This window comes from Sciurus carolinensis, chromosome 2 (genome assembly GCF_902686445.1).
Source record: "Sciurus carolinensis chromosome 2, mSciCar1.2, whole genome shotgun sequence".
Taxonomy (NCBI): Eukaryota; Metazoa; Chordata; class Mammalia; order Rodentia; family Sciuridae; genus Sciurus; species Sciurus carolinensis.
The window spans coordinates 111,927,080-111,946,712 of NC_062214.1; the positions used below are offsets into that span (position 1 = coordinate 111,927,080).

A 19,633-nucleotide genomic window follows, 5' to 3' on the forward strand; every position below is an offset into this window, starting at 1 on the left:
TCAGGAATATTGGCAGAGTTCTGAACCATTTGATCCCAGGACTTCCAAATGCCTGCTGGTGAACAGGGCTGGTCCCAGAAAGGGGGCGGGGAGGGAAGGAATGAGCATGTAGTGAGATCGTCAAAAGTCAAATGTAGGCACCTTGAAGAACTATCCTTACAAGTATATCCAATTCAATCAATCAATCAATAAGCCTATCACTTAGAGGCACGAATTACCAAAAGAAGCCCCCGAAGCCTCAAAGTGGTTTTGTCCTGGGAATGGGGGTGGGAGGGAGGGAAAGGAGGCAGTCTTTAAAAAAAAAAAAATCCTTCGCAGTATATAGTGTTTTGAAACTATGAACAGAAAGCATATATGAAAATCTTAATACAACCCTGGCCTTTGTTCTGAGTTCTTGTTCTTTCTACTTTTTAATTGTTACATGTTGCCTTTCTTGTATAAAACGATGGTAATAGAGGACAGCCACTTATCTCCCCTTTAATGTTCTCGTTTAATATAATAAAATATTCCTGAGTCCTGAAATTCCTGAACTGGAATCCTCGCATCCAAGGCACGCTAGCGAAGGGCAGAGAGCAGCAGGCTCTGCGCGACTGCGACCCCGCAGGCAGCCAGCAGGGGTCAGGCGAGCTCCACGCTGCACCAGAGCTAGTCCCGAGAGCCAGGGCAGCGCTCCGTCTCGGCGGAGGGGCACACAGGGAAGATCCTGGACCTGATCTAGGTTGCGAGTCCAACCGCAACTGGAATCTTGCGTTTCAGCTCCCACCAGGGAGGTCCTGGCCCGCACGCAGCCACTTTACACCAGCTGGGGCTCCACCCCGGGTCTCCAGCGTCTGGGCGTGGCCGGCCTCTCAGCCGGCGCTTGGTTCCTTCACCCCGGGACAACTCACCTTGCCGACCATCTTGAAGGGGTCGCTCCTTGCCTTCCGCACCCAAGGAACCGGTGTGTGAAACGAAATTTGAGATAGTTACATACGGAAGGGGTAATATCCTTGGATTAGAGGGCCAAGAATTAGGTCTTCGGTCTCTAGAGAAGCCCCTCTAACCCTGATGGGTTGCTGTAACTCCCAGAGATGTGATTAGTCTGGGTAGAGATGCAGACGTCTTAGTTTACCGGTTCCCAAGTTCTGATATGGGTGTGCCCACATCACTTAAACATTCTGTTACCTTCTGTTGACCTCCCCCAGGACAGGCCATGTGGAGGAGGCGCTGCGCTGATGGTGTGGTGGCCTAAATCTGGAATAGAATCAGAGGCAGCCTCAGGAAGGAAAGGTGCCTGTTAACAGGTGCGGTAGAGCTGCGCGGTGCGTGCAGAGAACCTGAAACGCCCACCAGAAACAAAGTGCCCACTGATCTCCCATTTTTGTCTCAGTCTATGCAGTTTGTTTTGTTTTCGTTTTTAAACATTCCTCTTGTTTCGCATAAAGGATCAGGAGAATAACTGCATTCTGTCTTGGTTTTCTGATGCTATAACTGAATGCCACAGATGGGGTAATTTATAGAGCTTTATCTAGCTCACTGTTCTGGAGGCTACAAGTCCAAGAACATGGCACTGACATCTGGTGAGGGCCTTCTTGCTGCATTGAAACATGGTGGAGGATCTCACATGACAGAACAAGTATGCTAGTATGGGGCACCCTCTCATGAAGCCACTAAAGCCAATGAGGGTCCTACCTCCAGATATAATTGGCATGTGACTTTGGGGATTAAGATTCTAACTTCTGGGGGACAAACCCCAACTTGGGGGGGCTCTACCCAACACTAACTGGACCACACATCACATTCTGCCATTTTAAATGTCTTTAGGCTGATTATCGTGGCTACCTGTTTTTAGCTGATCATTCACCATTTTAGCTAAATTCATCAATATAGCACAAGATAGAACTGGGAAGTTAAGGGACAGCCACAAGCTCTGGATATTCCCCTCAAGATAGGGTTAGATTGGGGTTGCTAAACCCACTCTCAAGCCTCAGGCTGAGAGCATCACTTGTCTGGAGACCAGGACCAAACACCAGGAACAGGTGTTGCCAGGCTGGGAGCCAAGAAAATCATTTCCTCTTCTGGGGACTTAGAGGGAGTGGAATAACAGATCCAGTCCTCTCAGACCATGTTCCATCTAGGATGCTGTGTAGTAGGGTCCCAGGCTGGAATTCTCAGAATACTCCCATTATTGCTGCTAGCAAATCTGGAGTTTAGCTCTAGTTCTGACCTTGAAAGAGTTAAATTGTCTTGATCTTAACAAATGAACCCAAAACCAAAATACCTCAAGGATGGTTTTCAGAAATTTATAAGGTACTTTACAGCTCCAAGATCTTACCACTTTGGGGTCCCTCTTTCCTTTAAAAAAAACCACTGAAGGGCTAGGGTAGTAGCACAGTGGTAGAGTGCTCGCCTCACATGTGCAAGGTCCTGGGTTCAATCCCCAGCACCACAAACAAAACAAATACACGTGCGTGCACACACACAAAACCAAATCACTGGGAGCAGGCTGGAGGGCAAAAATAGGACTTGGGCCAGCCATTCTCCAAGGACATGTGCTGTATCTAGACAGAAGTCAGGAGTAGTAGATTGTTTCTCCTCCAAAACACCGGTTTAGAAACAGATGGGTTTGCTTCACAATATGTTTAATACAAAATGGCAGCAGCCACTGTGCAGTTGTAACAAAATTAGGCTTGAGAAATGTACACAGGCAGTGTACATGGGGTGTCTTGAGAAATGTACACAGACAGCCTCTGCTGGAGTTGAGCCAGGCAACACAGGCCTGCTTGGGCAGGGCTTGTGCCTGTGGAAGGTTACATGACCAGGACCCACTGGTTCCTGTGGCAGAGCAGTGCAGAACAGCTCAGATGGGCTGCCAAAGGGGCCAGCATGAGCTAATTCTCCACAAGCCATCTTTTGTCCCCCATGCAGACTCTGCAGGTGTTCCAAAATGGTTGGGAACTGATGACTCAAAAAGCCAGCAAACAAGGGTGAGTTTTTGGCTTTTCTTTTTCCCCAGAAAAGAGACCACCAAGTTTGAGTAAATGGAGAGGGGCAATGATTCTGCTATACTTGAGCAGAGAGGGCTCCCTGCCAGAGGTTCATCCAAAAGAAGGGGTGGATATCTGCCTGCTCCCAGGTCACCCCAGGAGGTGGGAGCATCGGGCTTTGAAGTTGAAAAGCAGAGAGCAAGGGCACAGAGTCACCAAAGCCCTCTTAGCTGCTCTCAGAAAAGACAATATGCTTCCTGCTGAGTCCATTTTAAACTTTCCTGGCTGGTTGGCCCACAGTGCTTGGCAGCCAGTGTAAAAGGCTCCACCTCTTGCAGCGGCTTGAGGGATGGAACCAGAAGGGAAGGTGAGCAGCAGGGCCTGCTTCAGGCAGCTAGGAGGGCTACCTGATCTCTGCTTCCAAAGGCCTCTAGGTGCTGGACCAAAGGGGTGGTGGATCTTGGGACTAGTGGAAATCTGCGTTGAAGGCTCTGCCAATGACCAACCGTCTCACCTCACTGGTGCCAGCCCCAATCTCATACAGCTTAGCATCTCGAAGAAAGCGGCCCATGGGAAAGTCATTGATGTAACCATTGCCACCTGCAACAGAGTTTGGGAAGAGAAGAAAGGACAACAGAAGCAATGGGCAGTGCAGCAAAGCAAGGATAGCAAAAAGAAAGCCAAGTACAGTCAGCTCTCAGTATCTGTGGGGATTGGTTTCTGGAACCCATATGGATACCAAAACTGGATGCTTCAAGTCCCTTATACAAAATGACAAAGTATTTCCATATTACCTAAGCACATCATCCCATATATTTTAAATCATCTCTGTATTATTTATAATATCTAATGCAATGTAAATGCCATTTAGATAGTTATTACACTGTATTATTTATGAAATAACAAGAAACCCATGTTCAACATAGATGCAATTTTTTTAGTTATAGATGGACACAATACTTTTATTTTATTTATTTATTTTTATATGGTGCTGAGGATCGAACCCAGTGCCTCACAAATGCTAGGCGAGTGCTCTATCACTGAGCCCAACCCCAGCCCAATGCAATTTTTTTTCCTGAATATTTTCTATCTAAGCTTGGTTGGAATCCATGAAATCCATGGATATTGAGGGCAGACTATACAGAGAAACAAGCAATGGAGGTGACTAAAGAGAAGCAGTGAAAGGCAATGAAAGGGAACAGCTTGGAGAGTACCTTGGTGTGGATAGGGTGGGCAAAGGGATAGAGCTGGAAGGCCACTCAGAGTGCTGAGGGCACCAGGCAAAGAAAAGTGGAGAACCACTGGCAGACATGGCAAAAGGGAGACAAGAGTATGGTGTGGTGGCACATGCCTGTTATCCTAGGAGCTCAGGAGGCTGAGGCAGGAGGATCAAGAGTTCAAAGCCAGACTCAGCAACTTAGTGAGGCCCTAAGCAACTCAGCAAGACCCTGTCTCTAAATAAAATATAAAAAAGGGATTGGTATGTGGCTCAATGGTTAGGAGGATCTAGGTTCAATCCCTGGTACCACAAAAAAAAAAAAAAAAAAAAAAAAGGGCGGAGTGAGCAAGAAGAGACAGGGACGGCAGCACTAGGATTCAAACCTAAGCCATGAGGCTCAAGTCTATGCCCTTAATGGTGGGGGTTGAGGGGGGGAGCACTGAAATGAGGATGTTCTACCTGCAGCGTCTCTTTCCCCATTTCCTAGTATCCACAAGAGCAGGTGGGTGGTTGAGGGGGGCACTGCTGAAGGAAGTAGCAACTTGTGGCCTCCAGCACTTTTCTCATCTGCTTTTCCACTTCCTTCTAAAGGGGGCAGAGCCTAGAGGGGGTAGCTCAACTGTTGCTCACTTAAGCACAGAATGAGAAGTGGAGAGGAAACCTTTCCAGTCAGCGCCAGGCTCCTGGAAGGAGAACATCCCTGGGAGGGAGAGTGGAGGCCACTCACCAAAACACTGAATGCCATCCAGGGCTACCTGTGTGGCGCACTCAGCTGCGTAAAGAATCACACCGGCACAGTCCTGTGGGAGGAGGTTATGGTCAGCAGGGCCCTGCCAGGCATGCAGGAGCCGGTCCCAGCAGATGACCCTCTACCCCAGCCTCTTCCTCCTTAGGAGCTGGCTCTCACCTTGGCAGTGCAGTGGCCCTCATCGCAGGCCTTGGCAACGTTGTAGACATACTGTCGACATGCCATGAGGCGGGTGTACATGTCTGCCATCTTCCCCTGCATCAGCTGGGAACAAAGGGAGGTCATAGTCAACATGCTGGGTTACTCTTCCCAGTCATCAAAGCAGATCAGCATCAGTGGCAACCTGACAGCCAGGAGTGGGGAAGCAAAGGCACAGAGAAGAGATGGGACTTGTCTAGAATGACAGAGATGGAAGTGGATCTAGGGGATAAGGGGTTAATCTAGAGCTGCTATTGGACACTGCACCTTGGAATGGCCCTTGCTGTGTCTGAGAGGCACTTTTCCCCAGGCACTGCCTGCGACAACCTTCATCAACCTCCCACAGCTTCTTTAAACCAGAAGGTTTTTTCCCTTTTCCTATAGCTCTCCACAACCTTTGAGCTTCACTCTTCAGTTGTATTCACCTCAAACAGAAATGGATGGGACAATGTGCTGGATTTACTAAAAATTTTCAAAGCCATACTACATGCTAAAGCAGCCCACATTCCAAGCATTCAAGCTCATTTTGTGTGTATGTGTGAGGGGTGGGTACCAGGGACTGAACTCAGAGGCACTCAACCACTGAGCCACATCCCTATTTTGTATTTCATTTAGAGACAGTCTCACTGATTTGCTTAGCACCTCACTTTTGCTGAGGCTGGCTTTGAACTTGCGATCTTCCTTTCTCAGCCTCTCGAGCTACTGGGATTACAGGCATGAACCACCTTGCCTAGATCAAGTTCATTTTTCTAGATGATAGTCAATGTCCCACAGTGCATGGCCTGCTTCCTCACTCATCACAAAAAACATGAACCCAATAAAAGTACATTTCATCAAAACACTCCACTCACCTGGAAGTGGCCGATTTTCTGGCCAAAGGCTTCCCTCACATGCAGGTAGGGGATGGTGTGATCAAGGACTGCCTGCATGAGCCTGCCAGGAAAGAGAAAGACACTGTGGAGGTGTCCCATGGTCCCACTCCTGCTAAGTGGGTGGCAGAATGACAGAGGGAAAGGCCCGAAGGGAAAGCTTGGCAAGATATGGATCTGGAATCTCAGGTAGGAAGAAAAGGAGCTTGAGAAACTCTTGTTACCCTGAGGCAGTTACAACACCAACTAGAGAGCACTTGTGCCCCAACTCTAAAGCCAGAGGTGGGAGTGGCTGCACCTCTGCAGTAGGAGGCATCCCAGCCAGGGCCTCCCGTTTCATATCCACACTACCTAAGCAGAGTTGCTCCTCAGGCCTCTGTCTATCCACCTAATGACATTTTCCTTTTGTATGAAAAAAACCAAATGCAGGAGGAGTAAGTTCTTTTTGTCTCTAAGAGAGATCACAGGAGCCAGGAAGCAGCTCCCTTTGGTCCCCCTGTGGGAAGGCTGCTGCTGCTAGGATAGATCCATCTGCCACTCAGAGGCTAAAAGAACACAGGTCCCCAGGAGCCTCACTTACCCGAGGGGCCCACCCGCCAGCACCAGGCGCTCCAGGTCCAGCCCGCTCATCAGCACGTAGACACCCTTGCTCTCATGCCCCAGGATGTTGGCAGCTGCCAGGATAAATGCTAGTCAGAGGGAGAGGCTGTCCAAGGCCTCTTCACTTTTATAAAGGGTACTAGGTGATAACAAGCTCTCATATAAGGCACTGAAATACGTTACTTGAGGTTCAACTAGGGGTCCAGGTGAGAGATAAGGACTGGCTTTACCACTTCCAGTCAGAAATGGAGCTTCCAGGACCCCAACACCATCCACACTAGACAGAAAGCCTTGAGTTATTGGGTCTTTCCCTTCCCTCTCTGGAGCCACTTGGATGGGAAAGAAGAAAAGTTAATTGGTCTATCTAGAAGTCATCCACCTCTTCCTGGTTCTTTCCACATCTGTACCTACATAGGAATCAGAGAATTACCCTCCCCCAGCTTGTCTGCTCTATTCCAGGGTTACCTCCCTGCATTTGGTCCATGAAAGCTGCTCTGTCCAAGAGATGGGCCATTCATTGCTGGTGGGAAAAGCTGCTAAGTGCCTATTGTACTAAGCTAGGACAATGGATGGCCTTGGGACCTATAGGCAGGAAACTGAGTATAAAAATTTGACACAAATGATTTGCCTTTAATGCTGGCTGAAACTTTTTTTTTTTTTTTTAAATCAGGGACTGAATCTAGGGGTGCTTTATCTCTGAGCCACATCCTCAGTCCTTTTTATTTTTTATTTGAGTCAGGGTCTTGCTAAGTTGCTAGGGTCTTACTGAGCTGCTGAGGCTGACCTCAAACTTGTGATCCTCCTGCCTCAGTCTCCCCAGTTGCTGGGATTATAGGTATGTGCCACCATTCCTGACTGAATTTATTTCCTGTGCACAAAGAAGGATCTGCATGAATCCCTCTTTCTAGAAGCTCCTTCTAACCACATACTTTTCTGGGATGGGGGGGAGAGGAATGGTCTGTGCTCAGACATAGAGACAGCCTAACTGGTGAGCAGATCTATGCCTCTGGTCCTATCAGCACATGATAGGGGTGCTGGCACTACCCCAGTGCTGTGTGGTGTCAAATTTTCAGCTGCAACTCAGGGGAAAAAATACTCCTGCTGAAACCAAATCACTTCCACTTCACTGAGTCTGGCTTCCATCAGAGTCTGGCTTTTTTTTTTTTTTTTAGCATCTTTAATGAGTAACTCACACGGGTTATTCAGGCAAATGTACAGGGCATCTGAAGGACAACAGTGAGCTGGGGAGGTCTTACCTCTCACCTTCAGCTACTGGAAACAAAGTCCAAGCAGAATGTATTATACACAGAAGCAGCACCACCCTTCATCTCAGCCAGTCAGGCATACAGCTGCAGGGACTGTGGCCAGGAGGGACAGCTGTCCAGCTGCCCCAGGCCCACAGTTATGAAGATGCATGTCATGAAGGAGCTTATAATGTGAGTCTCTCTCTCAGCTTGGGAACAGCCAGAATAACTTGTGAGGGGGTCAGGGCAGGAGTTCCCTCATTCTCAGAGACACTTACCAGGAACTTTGCAGTCTTCAAAGATTAGCTCACAGGTATTAGAGCCCCTCATCCCCAGCTTGTCCAACTTCTTGGAGGTGCTGAAGCCAGGCATACCCTTTTCAGGAAACAAAAGAAGGCTCTGGTTAGAAATGCCCCAAGGGGGCTGGTAAAGGGAAGACCCACCTTAGTATCAGGTCCCTGTACCTGCCTGGCATACCAGCTCTGGATGTGAGACTGTTCTATCTTGACACCCTGCCCTGTTCCCAGCCTCTACTGTTGCCAGTTGTGTTCTCCCCAGTTCTCATGGGAGCAGTTCTTTCCTGGTGAAATGTCCAGTCCTGAACCATCCTGACTCTTCTTGGCTGTGCTTCCCTTCCCCTGGGGACATAACTCCTGAGATACTCTTAACAGCCCACTCAATTTCTTTGTTCTTTTGCCATCCATCCTTCATGGAGTCTCACCTGGGATGAATGCAACCAACTGTGAGCTTTGACCTGGACTACTCAGCTGCGTATGTACTGGCAAGTGCCCAGTAGAGCACAAGCATGTGTCGCACCCCTCCACTCCCCTCCTGGCTGGTAAGAGGGTGTTTTACAACCTGGACGTTTCCAATCTTAGCCAGGCCCTGTTTGCTCCAATTCTAGTATCTCCTTTCCCTCTTTCTCTGTGGAGGCTACTGTAAACCTTTGCAGGTCTCATTTGTTAAATTTTCTACCGTCTCCCCCACAGCTGTGGTCCCCAGCCCTTACAGGTGCCCCACATGCACCTGGCCTCCTACAGTCATCAGGCAGATGGTTCATCCACCACTACCTGTAACCCATCCTTCCTTCTACCCAAAAAGCCATTGTGTTTTGCTCATTCACCCCACACATCTCAATATCTCCCTCTCCAACTGTCCTTTCTCTTTACTGAAAATTTCAGTCAATCTTCCCACTTAGAGCTACATACCCAGCCATCCCCTCTTTTTTTTTTTCAATATTTTTTTTAGTTGTTGATGGACCTTTATTTTTTTTTAGTTATTTTATATGTGGTACTGAGAATCAAACTCAGTGCCTCACACATGCTAGGCAAGCGCTCTACCACTGAGCCACAACCCCAGCCCCCTTCCTAAAAAACAAACCCAGACTCCCAAATTTTATTTCATACTCCTGATCTAATTCCCTTTTGCTTTCATATCAAGACTGCTGGAGGTGAAATCTTCTCCACTTGTATTCCCACCTATACCTCAGCCTCCCCTGCTGTTCTTGCCCAGCTCACCAAGGACATCCTGACCATCAGATCTAGTGGCCTCCTTTCAGTCCTCCTCTTCCTGAACCTCTTTGTATGATCAGGCTCTGTGCACAGCTTCATCTTCAGACTTGACCCATCCTCCCTGGACTCAACTTTTTGGCTACCCTCCTGTCAGTCTTTTTCAGTTTACTCTGTCTCCCCCGACCCCTGAAAGCAGAGCATCATACATGATCAGCAGAAAAAAGCAGCCTTTGGGACCACTGTCAGGAGACAGAAGCCTCTCCGACTCCGTACCTTCTCCACGATGAAGGCTGTGATGCCCCGAGAAGCTGGCACAGCAGCTAGATCTGTCTTGGCGTAGACAATGAGAACATCAGCATCGGGGCCGTTGGTAATCCAGAACTTGTTGCCATTCAGGATGTAGTAATCTCCTAAGGGCAGCATATTGCTTACTTGCTCAAGCCGGCTTGGCTTTTCTTAGCCTGTCAGTCTACAGAATCACTGAGCAGTTGAAAAACAATTCTGGAGCCACTCCCAGCTACTGCTCCCTCATTCTGCCCATTTAAGCTCCATAGTTGAGAATGCTCTCACCTTTCTTTTCTGCCTTTAGCTTCATGGAGACAACATCTGAGCCAGCATTGGGCTCACTCATGGCCAGGGCTCCAATGTACTCACCGCTGATGAGCTGCAAGGAAAACCCAGCAGGCCTTGTTATGACCTCACAAGCACCCTACAGTACTGGTCTGCCTCTTCCTGTTCATGGTATGCCCTTTCAAACTTCTTTTTCAGAGCAGGGTATTGGTAAAGTTCCAGAAGGGAAGCTCAATACACATAAGGTTGAAAATGTCTCTTCTACTCCCCTTTCTTCTTTATGTCTTTTCCAGGGATTTGTGTATGCTCAGCAAGTGCTTCACCATTGAGCAACATCTTCAGTCCTTTTTATTTTAATTTTGAGACAGGGTCTCATTATTTTGTCCAGATTGGCCTCAAACTTGCCATCCATCTGCCTCAGGCTCAGCTTCCCCAGTAGCTGGGATTGAAAGACTACAGCACAGTTCTCTCTCTCTCTTAGATGGGGGTTTTGCCATGTTGCCAAGGCTGATCTCAAACACCTAGGTTCAAATGAGACTCCTGCCTCTAGGTGCCTCCTCAGCAGCTGGTACCACAGGCAAGGCACATGCCACCACGACTCTGGTTTTCTGTTTCTTAAAGTGGTCTTTGAATGCTATCAGTCTTTCATCCAATCAGGAATCCTGACTCTATTTTCAATTTTTGATGCAAGTATTTTAAAACAACCCTGGGCTTCTTCCTAACTGTATTTGTGGAAGCATACCACAGAAAGCAAGTCTAACTGGCCCCTACCAATGGGAGAGGGTCCCTGGTGGTAGCTGATTGCAGTGAAATCAACATGGCTTTCTTCAATCCCATTTCCTTACCTTGGGGAGATATTTCTCCTTCTGGGCCTCATTCCCGTTGCGCACAATCTGGTTGATGCACAGGTTGGAATGGGCACCATAGCTGAGACCCACTGCTCCAGAAGCTCGGGATATCTCCTCCATCACCAGCACATGTTCCAGGTAGCCCAGGCCAGAGCCACCATACTGAACTGGGAGAGGGACAGTGCAGGGGAGTAGAAAGGCGGCAAGGTAAAATTGGGACATTGACAGAAATCTAAAATTAATTGGTAGAAAAGAGACCCTTGTAGCACTGATTCCAAGTTGCCCTAGCAAGGTTAATAGGTTGATATCATGGACTCACAGAATTTGTTCAGCTTGCTGTTGCTGGATGGCCGAGTTGTGGTTCAGAAGACAAATCATTGCCAAAACTGTCTTTATCCCAGACACTATGTGGAGACAAGCAAAAAATCCAAGCACTCACTATTACAAAAGTTACAGAAAGGGCTGGGAGATAGCTCAGCTGGTAGAGTGCTTGCCTTGCAAGCACAAGGCCCTGAGTTCGATCCCCAGTACCGCAAAAAAAAAAAAAAAAAAAAAAAAAAAAAAAAAAGTTACAGAAAGACAGAGGCAAATAAATGAATGAAGAAAGAGAGTCTGGAGTCTAATGAAAACAAAATGAGCAAAAGACTGTGTCCAAAGCACCAAAACCAGATATAAAACAAAGGCTGTCTGTGTAACCGCCTCAAGAAAGTAATATTTAATGGTGTAGGTTTGGACCCAAAGAAGTAGGACTAGAAACAGCCAGGGGAGCCAAAGCCTGAGAGGAAATCTGGAGGTAAACTATGAGGCAGAGGAAAAAAAGATACGAGCAGGAAATTTCAGAACTGTCTATAAAAATGAGGTTTGTCTTTGATAGAAAATCCCAAATCAAAGAGGCAAGGTCATCTAGTACTATGCCCTAACCCCACTGTTTAGGTAAAGCCTGGCAAAGCTCTGTGCAAATGTTCACTATGACTAAGAAATCATGGAAAGGCTGTAGGAAAAGCTTGGCCTGATCACAACTCTGTGAAGAAAAGCAAAAAGGAATCCAGAGGCCTTATGCATGCTAGATAAGTACTCTACCACTAACCTACAGCCCCAGCCCTAGCTTTCTCTTAAAAGTTTTCCCTTGAAGCTGAGTGTGGTAGTGCGTGCCTGAGTCAGAGGCTGAGGTAGGAAGATACCAAATTCAAAACCAGCCTTGGTGACTTAGTGAGACCCATCATCAAAATAAAAAAGGCTGTGGGTGAAGTTCAGTGGTAGACTGCCTCCGGTTCAATCTCTGGTAATATAAATAAATAAATACTGTCCTGCTGAAAGGATTTTATCTGATTTCTTTCTGTCTCTTTCTTTTTTTCTCCCACCTTTGTTAATGGGGATTGAACCCAGGGGTACTTCATCACTGAGCTATTTCTCTAGACTTTTTCATTTTCAGAGAGAGATTTGCTAAGTCGCTGAGGGTCTTGCTAAGTTGCTGAGGTGGGCCTCGAACTTGTGATCCTCCTGTCTCTGCCTCTTTTGTCTCTGGGATTATAGGAGTGAGCCACGATGCCCAACCTTTCTTTTCTTTTAAATGTGGTGCTGGGGATCAAACCCAGGGCCTCATGAATGTTAAACACACACTCTACCATTGAGCTACACCCCAGCTCATGATTTCTAATTGCCTCTTTTTTCCTTTAAATCCAATCTGATTCACATATTTCTGGAGTGGGTGAGTAGGGTTCATAAATTCCCAAAACATAATGGAAGAGTCTTTTTCAGAAGTCCCCAGCAGACTTCCCTCCAACTATTTTGCATTAAGATGGTGTAAATATTTAAGTGGTTTCATTTTATCATTATTCATGTTGTAACTTTTATTTGTTTATTTTTTGGTACTGGGAATTGAACCCAGGGGCACTTAAACACTGAGCCACAACCCCAGCATTTTAATATTTTATTTAGAGACAGGGTCTTGCTAAGTTGCTTAGGGACTCGACTCACTAAGTTGCTGAGGCTGGCTTTGAACTCATGATCCTCCTGCCTCAGCCTCCTGAACCACTGGGATTACAGGCTTGTGCCACCACACTCAGTCCATGTTGTAACTTTCTAACTTTCTATTTCAGCTCAAATTCCAGGAATTAACCTACTCTGAGTGCTGAAGAAGAGACAAGGTGAAATATATAGTTGATCCTCCATATCAGGGGATTGGTTCAGGACCTATCTTAGATACCCAAATCTGAGGATGCTTAAGTGTCTTATGTAATATGTTGTCATATTTGCATAAAACCTATGTACATCCTCCCATATCCTTTAAATCATCTCTAGATTTCTTATACATATAGTTGTTATTCTTTGTTGTTTAGGGACTAATGAGAAGAAAAACGTTGACTGTATCATGTTCCACCCTTATTCTCATACCCAGAGTAAATACAGGCCCGAGTAGGGTGGGCTCTCCAGGTTTGGTTGGGGAGTCCAAGGCTCAGTTCTTTACAGGGCACTGCAAGTCAGGTTGGGCCTCTCCTTTAGAAGCCAATACTTGAACCAGGGTTCCATTAACTCCCTATCCTCTCCCCATGAAAATGAGTAGTAAGATCCACAGGGGGCAGTGGTCAGCCCCTAGAGAGCCTATTAAACACATCACCTGGCCATCTCACCTAAAGGCCCAAAAAGACATCCCTCTCATCCCCAATGATTTCCAGGGACAAGACTCAGGCAGTCCCTACAGGGTTATATCTGCCCTAACTAACTGTTCCTGCCTAGAAGCCACTCTTTGAATAGACCTTAGAAATTATGGTAGTAAAACAGAGACACTAGGACAACTGCTTGACTCAGAGAATTTTGGGGAAAAAAAAAAGTTCTAGGTGTCTTTGGGCAGTCTTTCCCTCCTTCCTGTTTCTTTTGGGAATTGAGTGAATAGGCACTCATGGAAAGTTCTCTTTAGGGAAAGAAGTTATACTCACCAGGGACTGTTATGCCCAATACTCCCAGGTTACCAGCTGTTTCCAAAACTCCTGTCAATAGAACCGAGTACAGAATTGTGAGAAGGCAGCTAGCCATCTGTGGCTGCAACAACAAGACCAAATGCTTCAGAGACAGAAGCTACATTCTTAGGAGGCTTCTTTTACTAGGAGATGGTTGTGAGCCCTTCCAGGCAGCAGTGCAACCTAGCCACACTCCCAACTGCCCTCTGTCCCAACCTTATGACTCACTCGAAGGTTCTTGAACTCGTTGCTATGATCAATTTCCTGGGCCTTGGGAGCCAGGTGCTCCTGAAGAAACTTAGCCATAGTCTGACGAAGCTAGAGGGAGAAAAGAGGACAGATGGTGCTGAAACCAAGATATTATTGCCGTGAAAGCAGCTTCTCCAGTATTGAGAGCACATTCTGAGAACCAGGCCACAAGTAACCTCACCCAATAACATTAGATTGAAACTTAGAGGCCTCACTAGTTAATTTTCTTCAGAGATGATCTTCAATCTTAAGATCCTCAGTTTAAATCTTCTCCACACACACCTCAGACAGAGAACTAATCTCCAAAGTTTATAAAGAACTTAAAAAACTTTACACCAAAAATACAAAGAACCTAATCAATAAATGGGCTAAGGAACAGGACAGACACTTCACAGAAGATATACAGGTGATCAACAAATATGTGAAAAAGTGCTCATCATCTCTAGTAATTAGAGAAATGCAAATTAAAACCACCCTAAGATTTCATCTAACTCCAATTAGAATGGCTGTCAAGAACACAAGCTATAATAAGTGTTGGCGAGGATGTGGGGGAAAAGGCACACTCATGCATTGTTGGTGGAGTTGCAAATTGGTGCAGGCACTCTGGAAAGCAGTATGGAGATTCCTCAGAAAACTTGGAATGGATTCACCTTTTGACCCAGCTATCCCACTCCTCCGTTATACCCAAGGACTTAAAATCAGCATATTACAGTGATGCAACCACATCAATGTTCATAGCTGCTCAATTCACAATAGCAGATTGTGGAACCAACCTAGGTGCCCTTCAATTAATGAATGGATAAAGAAACTGTGGTATATAGACACAATGGAATATTGCTCAGTCATAAAGAAGAATAAAATTATGGCATTTGTTGGTAAATGGATGAAGTTGGAAAATATCATGCTAAGTGAAATAGGCCAAGCCCAAAGAACCAAAGGCCGAATGTTTTCTCTGATAAGTGCATGACAATATATAATGAGGTGAGGGTGGCAGCGGGAAAAGAAGAATGAAGGAACTCTGGAAGGTGTAGAGGAAAATGGGGTGGAAGGGGGTGGAGGACAGAAAGATAGTAGAATGAAACAGACAGTATTACCCTATGTATATGTATGATTACATGAATGGTGTGAATCTACATTGTGTACAACCATAGAAAAAATTTCAAAAAAAAATGTACTATCAGAGAACAAAAAAAGATTCTCAGTTTAGACAGCTTTTAGATGATTATTATTTTTTATTATCTTATTTTTATTTTGATTTATTTTGTTTACATTATGATGATGATGATGATGATGATGATGATGATGGTAGTGGTGGTACTGGAGAGCAAACCCTGGGCTTTGCACATGCTAGGCAAGCACTTTGTCACTGAGCTACACCCTCAGCCCATTTTATTTTGTATTTTGAGAGAAGGTCTCACTAAGTTGTACGGGTTTACCTGGAACTTGTCATCTTCTGCCTTAGTTTCCGAGTAGCTGGGATTACAAGGATGTACCACCATACCTAGCTTTTTAATTTATTTCTGAGACTGGGTTTTGCTATGTTGCCCTGCTGACCTTGAACTCCTGGGTTCAAGTGATCTACCTGCCTCAGTTTTCCAAGTATTACAGGGCTTTGCTAAGTTGCAGAGGCTGGCTTTGAACTTTGATCCTCCTGCCTCAACCTCCAGAGCCACTGAGATTATAGGCATGCACCACTGTACCCAGCTTGAAGAGAACTTTTTTAAAATGCTGCTCCCCTACATAAAATCATTCCATGCCTTTCCATTATAGTCAGAATAAAGCACAGGCTCCTTACCCAGGCCTACAGGTCCTGCATAAACTGTACCAGCTGGCCTTCCAACCTTCCCCAATATTTTTCCTTCCCCCACTCACTATGCTCCAGTCACACCCACTTCAGTTCTTGGCACGTGTCAGGCTTTTTACTGCCCCTGAATCTTTGGCCAGACGAGATTACTGAAGGGGATTAGAAACTTCCCTTGGTAGGAAAGTTTGACACTTAGGATCCAAGTCTTCAGAGAAGCTCTCAACCGTCTAGGGCCCCTGGAGAATCACATTCCCTGGCACTCCAGCTAGCCTCCAAGTGAGCCACAGTTTCCTTCCTGCAAGAAAGTCTCTGGTCTAGTCCCATTTGTAATCACATTTTTCGAGTTCTCTGTGTTTTGGCTCTAATCAATTGAAAATGACAGCAAACCTCACTGGCACTTCAAAATTCCTTGTTTATTCAAAAAAGAGATTCCCCTGGTGATTATGATGATCAACCAGGTTAAAGAATCACAGCCTAAGACAAGATTCAAGCATAAATGAACTACATGCAAGTGCAGGACCCTTTTGCCACAAGCGGTAGTTCCATTCGATCCACCAAAACACCACCATTCTCCCAGGAGCTTTCTTCCTTAACTCCCTTATATCCCTCTGGCAGCCCTGCTTTGCTGTCTCAAATCTTCCCTCCACAGAGGTGAAGATGAGACTAGAGGACAGGGCCCAAAGGGAGAGGGTCAGCTTCCCGTCCTCGCTCCCAAGTGACGTTCCCATCGCCCAGCCGGCGCGAGCCGCGTCTGCGCTGGCGCTGGACAGGCCTTGCGGCTGGGAAGAGTCAGTCTCCCTACCTGCTTCTGCTCTTCGCTTAGCCCGTTGATCACATCGTCCACAGGCAACAGCGAGTGGGCACGCTGGGAAACGAGGCCGGCCAGGGGCGACAGCGACGGCCGCAGCCTCCAGCTCCACACATGCCGTACCAGCAGCCGAGCCGCAGTCGCCATCTCTTCCAGAACCAGGATCCAGAGCAATTGAAGAATCTCTTCCGGCTCTACCAATAGGGCATCACTGCCCCATCCAATCGGCGAGGGATGGGTCTCCAGCAGCCAATCACCTTCACCCGCCCTCTGAGGGCCGCACTCTCCTAACCCTCCACCGCCCCGCGAGTGGGCAAGCGGGTGGCGCGGGATCTGCTGCTGGATCTTACCTGTTTTGTTTTTTTTTTTTTTTTTTTTAATTTGTTTTCGGGGGGAGGGGGTGGGGAGGAGGTGGGCAGAAGAGCAAAGAAATTGTCCTTTCTTTTGAGTCGGTCTCCTTGCGTTGAAATAGCAAACCCCAATTGCAAAAATCTCTGTGGGGAAAGCAAGCATTTAAAACAGAAAACTGCCCAAATGTCAATATTTGGGAATAAATTTGTCAAGCAAACCTGGGATAGTTAAGATTTTTAAAGTAGCCCTTGTTCTAGTATGCACATTGATTAATTTGGTAAAATTTGCTTTATTATATAGCAGGATTTGTTGCTTTTGATTCGTGTTTTATGGGAAAGAGGTTATTAAGGAATAACTGTCCTTCAAATTATATAATGTGGTGTAAGAACGTCAGGCGGGACTTTTTTTTTTTATAATGGGGGTGGGAGGGCAAGAAGGGAAGAATGGTGTTGAAGGAATTCAGCCTCTTATCCTCTTTCCCCCCTTTGCAGCTTTTCCTCCTCTGTGTCGGGTCAATGCCATCGCAGGTGGTGTAGCACCCTGAGTTCAAGAATGGGACTTTACAGTCTGGTTACCTAGTTGTGGGACTTTGGACAATTTTCTTGGATCTTTTCAGTCTCTTATCATCTGTAAAATAAAACAATATCAACCACTTCCAAGCTATTATGAAGAATAATAGATTGCATACTCGGGCTGAGGGAGTAGTTCAGTGACAAAGCATGTGCTTAGTATGCTTGAGGCCCTGGGTTCATTCTCCAGTCCCCCAAATAAATAAGATTGCATACTCAATCATTCAGCCTAGTACTTAGCACAACTTCTCATTTTCCCCACACCTGACTCCCCCCACACCCATTCCCTAGCTTCTAATTTACCCTCTCCTCACAACTTGAGTCTTACATTCTGAGACTTCATAGTGAGATGTCAATGACCAAAATGACCAATCACACAGCATTGCATCTCCTTTTTTCAAATTCTGATTGAAATTATTTAGCTGTTTTGAGTTTGTCCTTAATGTCTTGAGAGCCCAGGGAGTGTGTACAAAAGCTACGATTATACAGCTAAGAGTCTTGGCAGCTTTTCCTTGTGTGTGTGTTTTACTGGGGATTGAACCCAGGGGCATTCTACCACTGAACTACATTCACATCCTCAGAACTTTTAATTTTTTTCAAGACAGTGTTTCATTACATTACCAGGGCTAGTCTTGAATTTGTGATCCTTCTGCCTCAATCTCCAGAGTAGTGGGATTACAGGCATGCACCACCACACCTGGCTATTTGGTGGCTTTTTGTAAGACTTCCTTCTGCAAAAACAAGCAAATTGGCCAGGTGTGGTGGCACTCGCCTGTAATCCCAGTGAGGCAGGAGGATTGCAAGTTCAAAGCCAGCTTTGGCAACTTAGTGAGGCCCCTAAGCAACTTAGTGAGACCCTGTCTCAAAATAAAAAATAAAAAGGGCTGGGGATGTGGCTAAGTGGTTAAGCACTCCTGGGTTTAATCCCCAGAACCAAAAACAGACAAAAAACCAAAACAAAACAAAACAAAAAACCTACAAAATGAGCAAACCTGAGTCTTCGCCATTAATACCTGCACAATGTTAGCATCATTTTGTAGGAAATAGGGATGAGAAGCTCAAATATCTATGAATATTGCTAGTAAAAGATGAGAATCTAGGCCAATCCCAATTCAATAGCTTCCACATGTCCATTCAAGTTTTATTTTAAAAAAGTGACAAAACATTCATGTGCTCAAAAAAACTGTAAAAAGTCTTTCCAGCATCCTCTTTGTTTCCTCTGTTCTTTTTCCCCTATAAGTAATACCTTTATTAATTTCTTTAATATTCCAGTATTAAAATATAGGTACAAGCAATTATGAGTATATATGCTTATCTTCCCACTTCTTACACTTAGCATACATCATGGACATCTTTGTAAATTACAGTTAAGAGCTTTCCCTTTTTTCCTCCCTTCCTTCCATTTTAAGATTAGTCCATTGTATGGATATGCCATACTTTATCCAACATTCTTGTAGGGACACTTGAAATATCAACAATGCTACAATGAATTACCTTTTATGTACCTGTAGAACAAATTGCCAGAAATATAATTGCTGGGAAGGGTTAGGGAACTCAGATGTAGCTCAGAGATAGAATACTTGCATGTCAGAGGCCCTGGGTTTAATCCCCAGCATTGGAGAAAAAGAAGAAGAAAAAAAGATTTTCTGGGTCAAAGGGCAAATGCATTTGTAATTTCCATGTTGATAAATTCCCTATCATAGAATTGTACTATTTTGTACTCCCTACAGCAATTTTTTTTTTTTTCAGTGCTGGGGATCAAGTCCAGGGACATGTATATGGTAGATGAGTGTTCTATCCCTGAGCTACATCTTTAGAACCATTTTTTTTTTTTTTTTTGCGGTGCTGGGGATTGAACCCAAGGTCTAGTGCTTGCGAGGCAAGCACTCTACCAACTGAGCTATCTCCCCAGCCCAAGAACCTTTTATTTTATTTTGAGACAGGGTCTCACTAAGTTGCTGAGGTTGGCCTTGAATTTGCTATCCTGCCTCAGCCTCCCCAGTGGCTGGGATTACAGGCATGCACCATGCCAGCTCGGAGAATCTTTTCATACATATGAAATCCCTTATTTTTGTATGACCTGTCCTTTGCCTGTCTCCCCATTGCATTGTTGACATTTTTC

General features: G+C 45.7%; 1 protein-coding gene and 1 non-coding gene across 2 annotated transcripts; both read right to left on the reverse strand.

The window, feature by feature from the left end:
- Positions 1-432: 432 nt before the first annotated feature.
- Positions 433-16,773, reverse strand: Ivd (isovaleryl-CoA dehydrogenase). The gene is given in 13 exon segments (XM_047541351.1): positions 433-3,566; positions 4,913-4,985; positions 5,093-5,197; positions 5,983-6,064; positions 6,581-6,674; positions 8,123-8,219; positions 9,629-9,765; positions 9,926-10,019; positions 10,771-10,940; positions 13,710-13,745; positions 13,748-13,760; positions 13,959-14,048; positions 16,586-16,773. Coding segments are annotated over 13 exon segments (1,278 nt in total). The 5' UTR covers positions 16,739-16,773; the 3' UTR covers positions 433-3,432.
- On the reverse strand, positions 12,344-12,415 carry Trnav-aac (transfer RNA valine (anticodon AAC)). The gene has a single exon. It is a non-coding gene; the product is annotated as a tRNA-Val (tRNA).
- Positions 16,774-19,633: the final 2,860 nt, after the last annotated feature.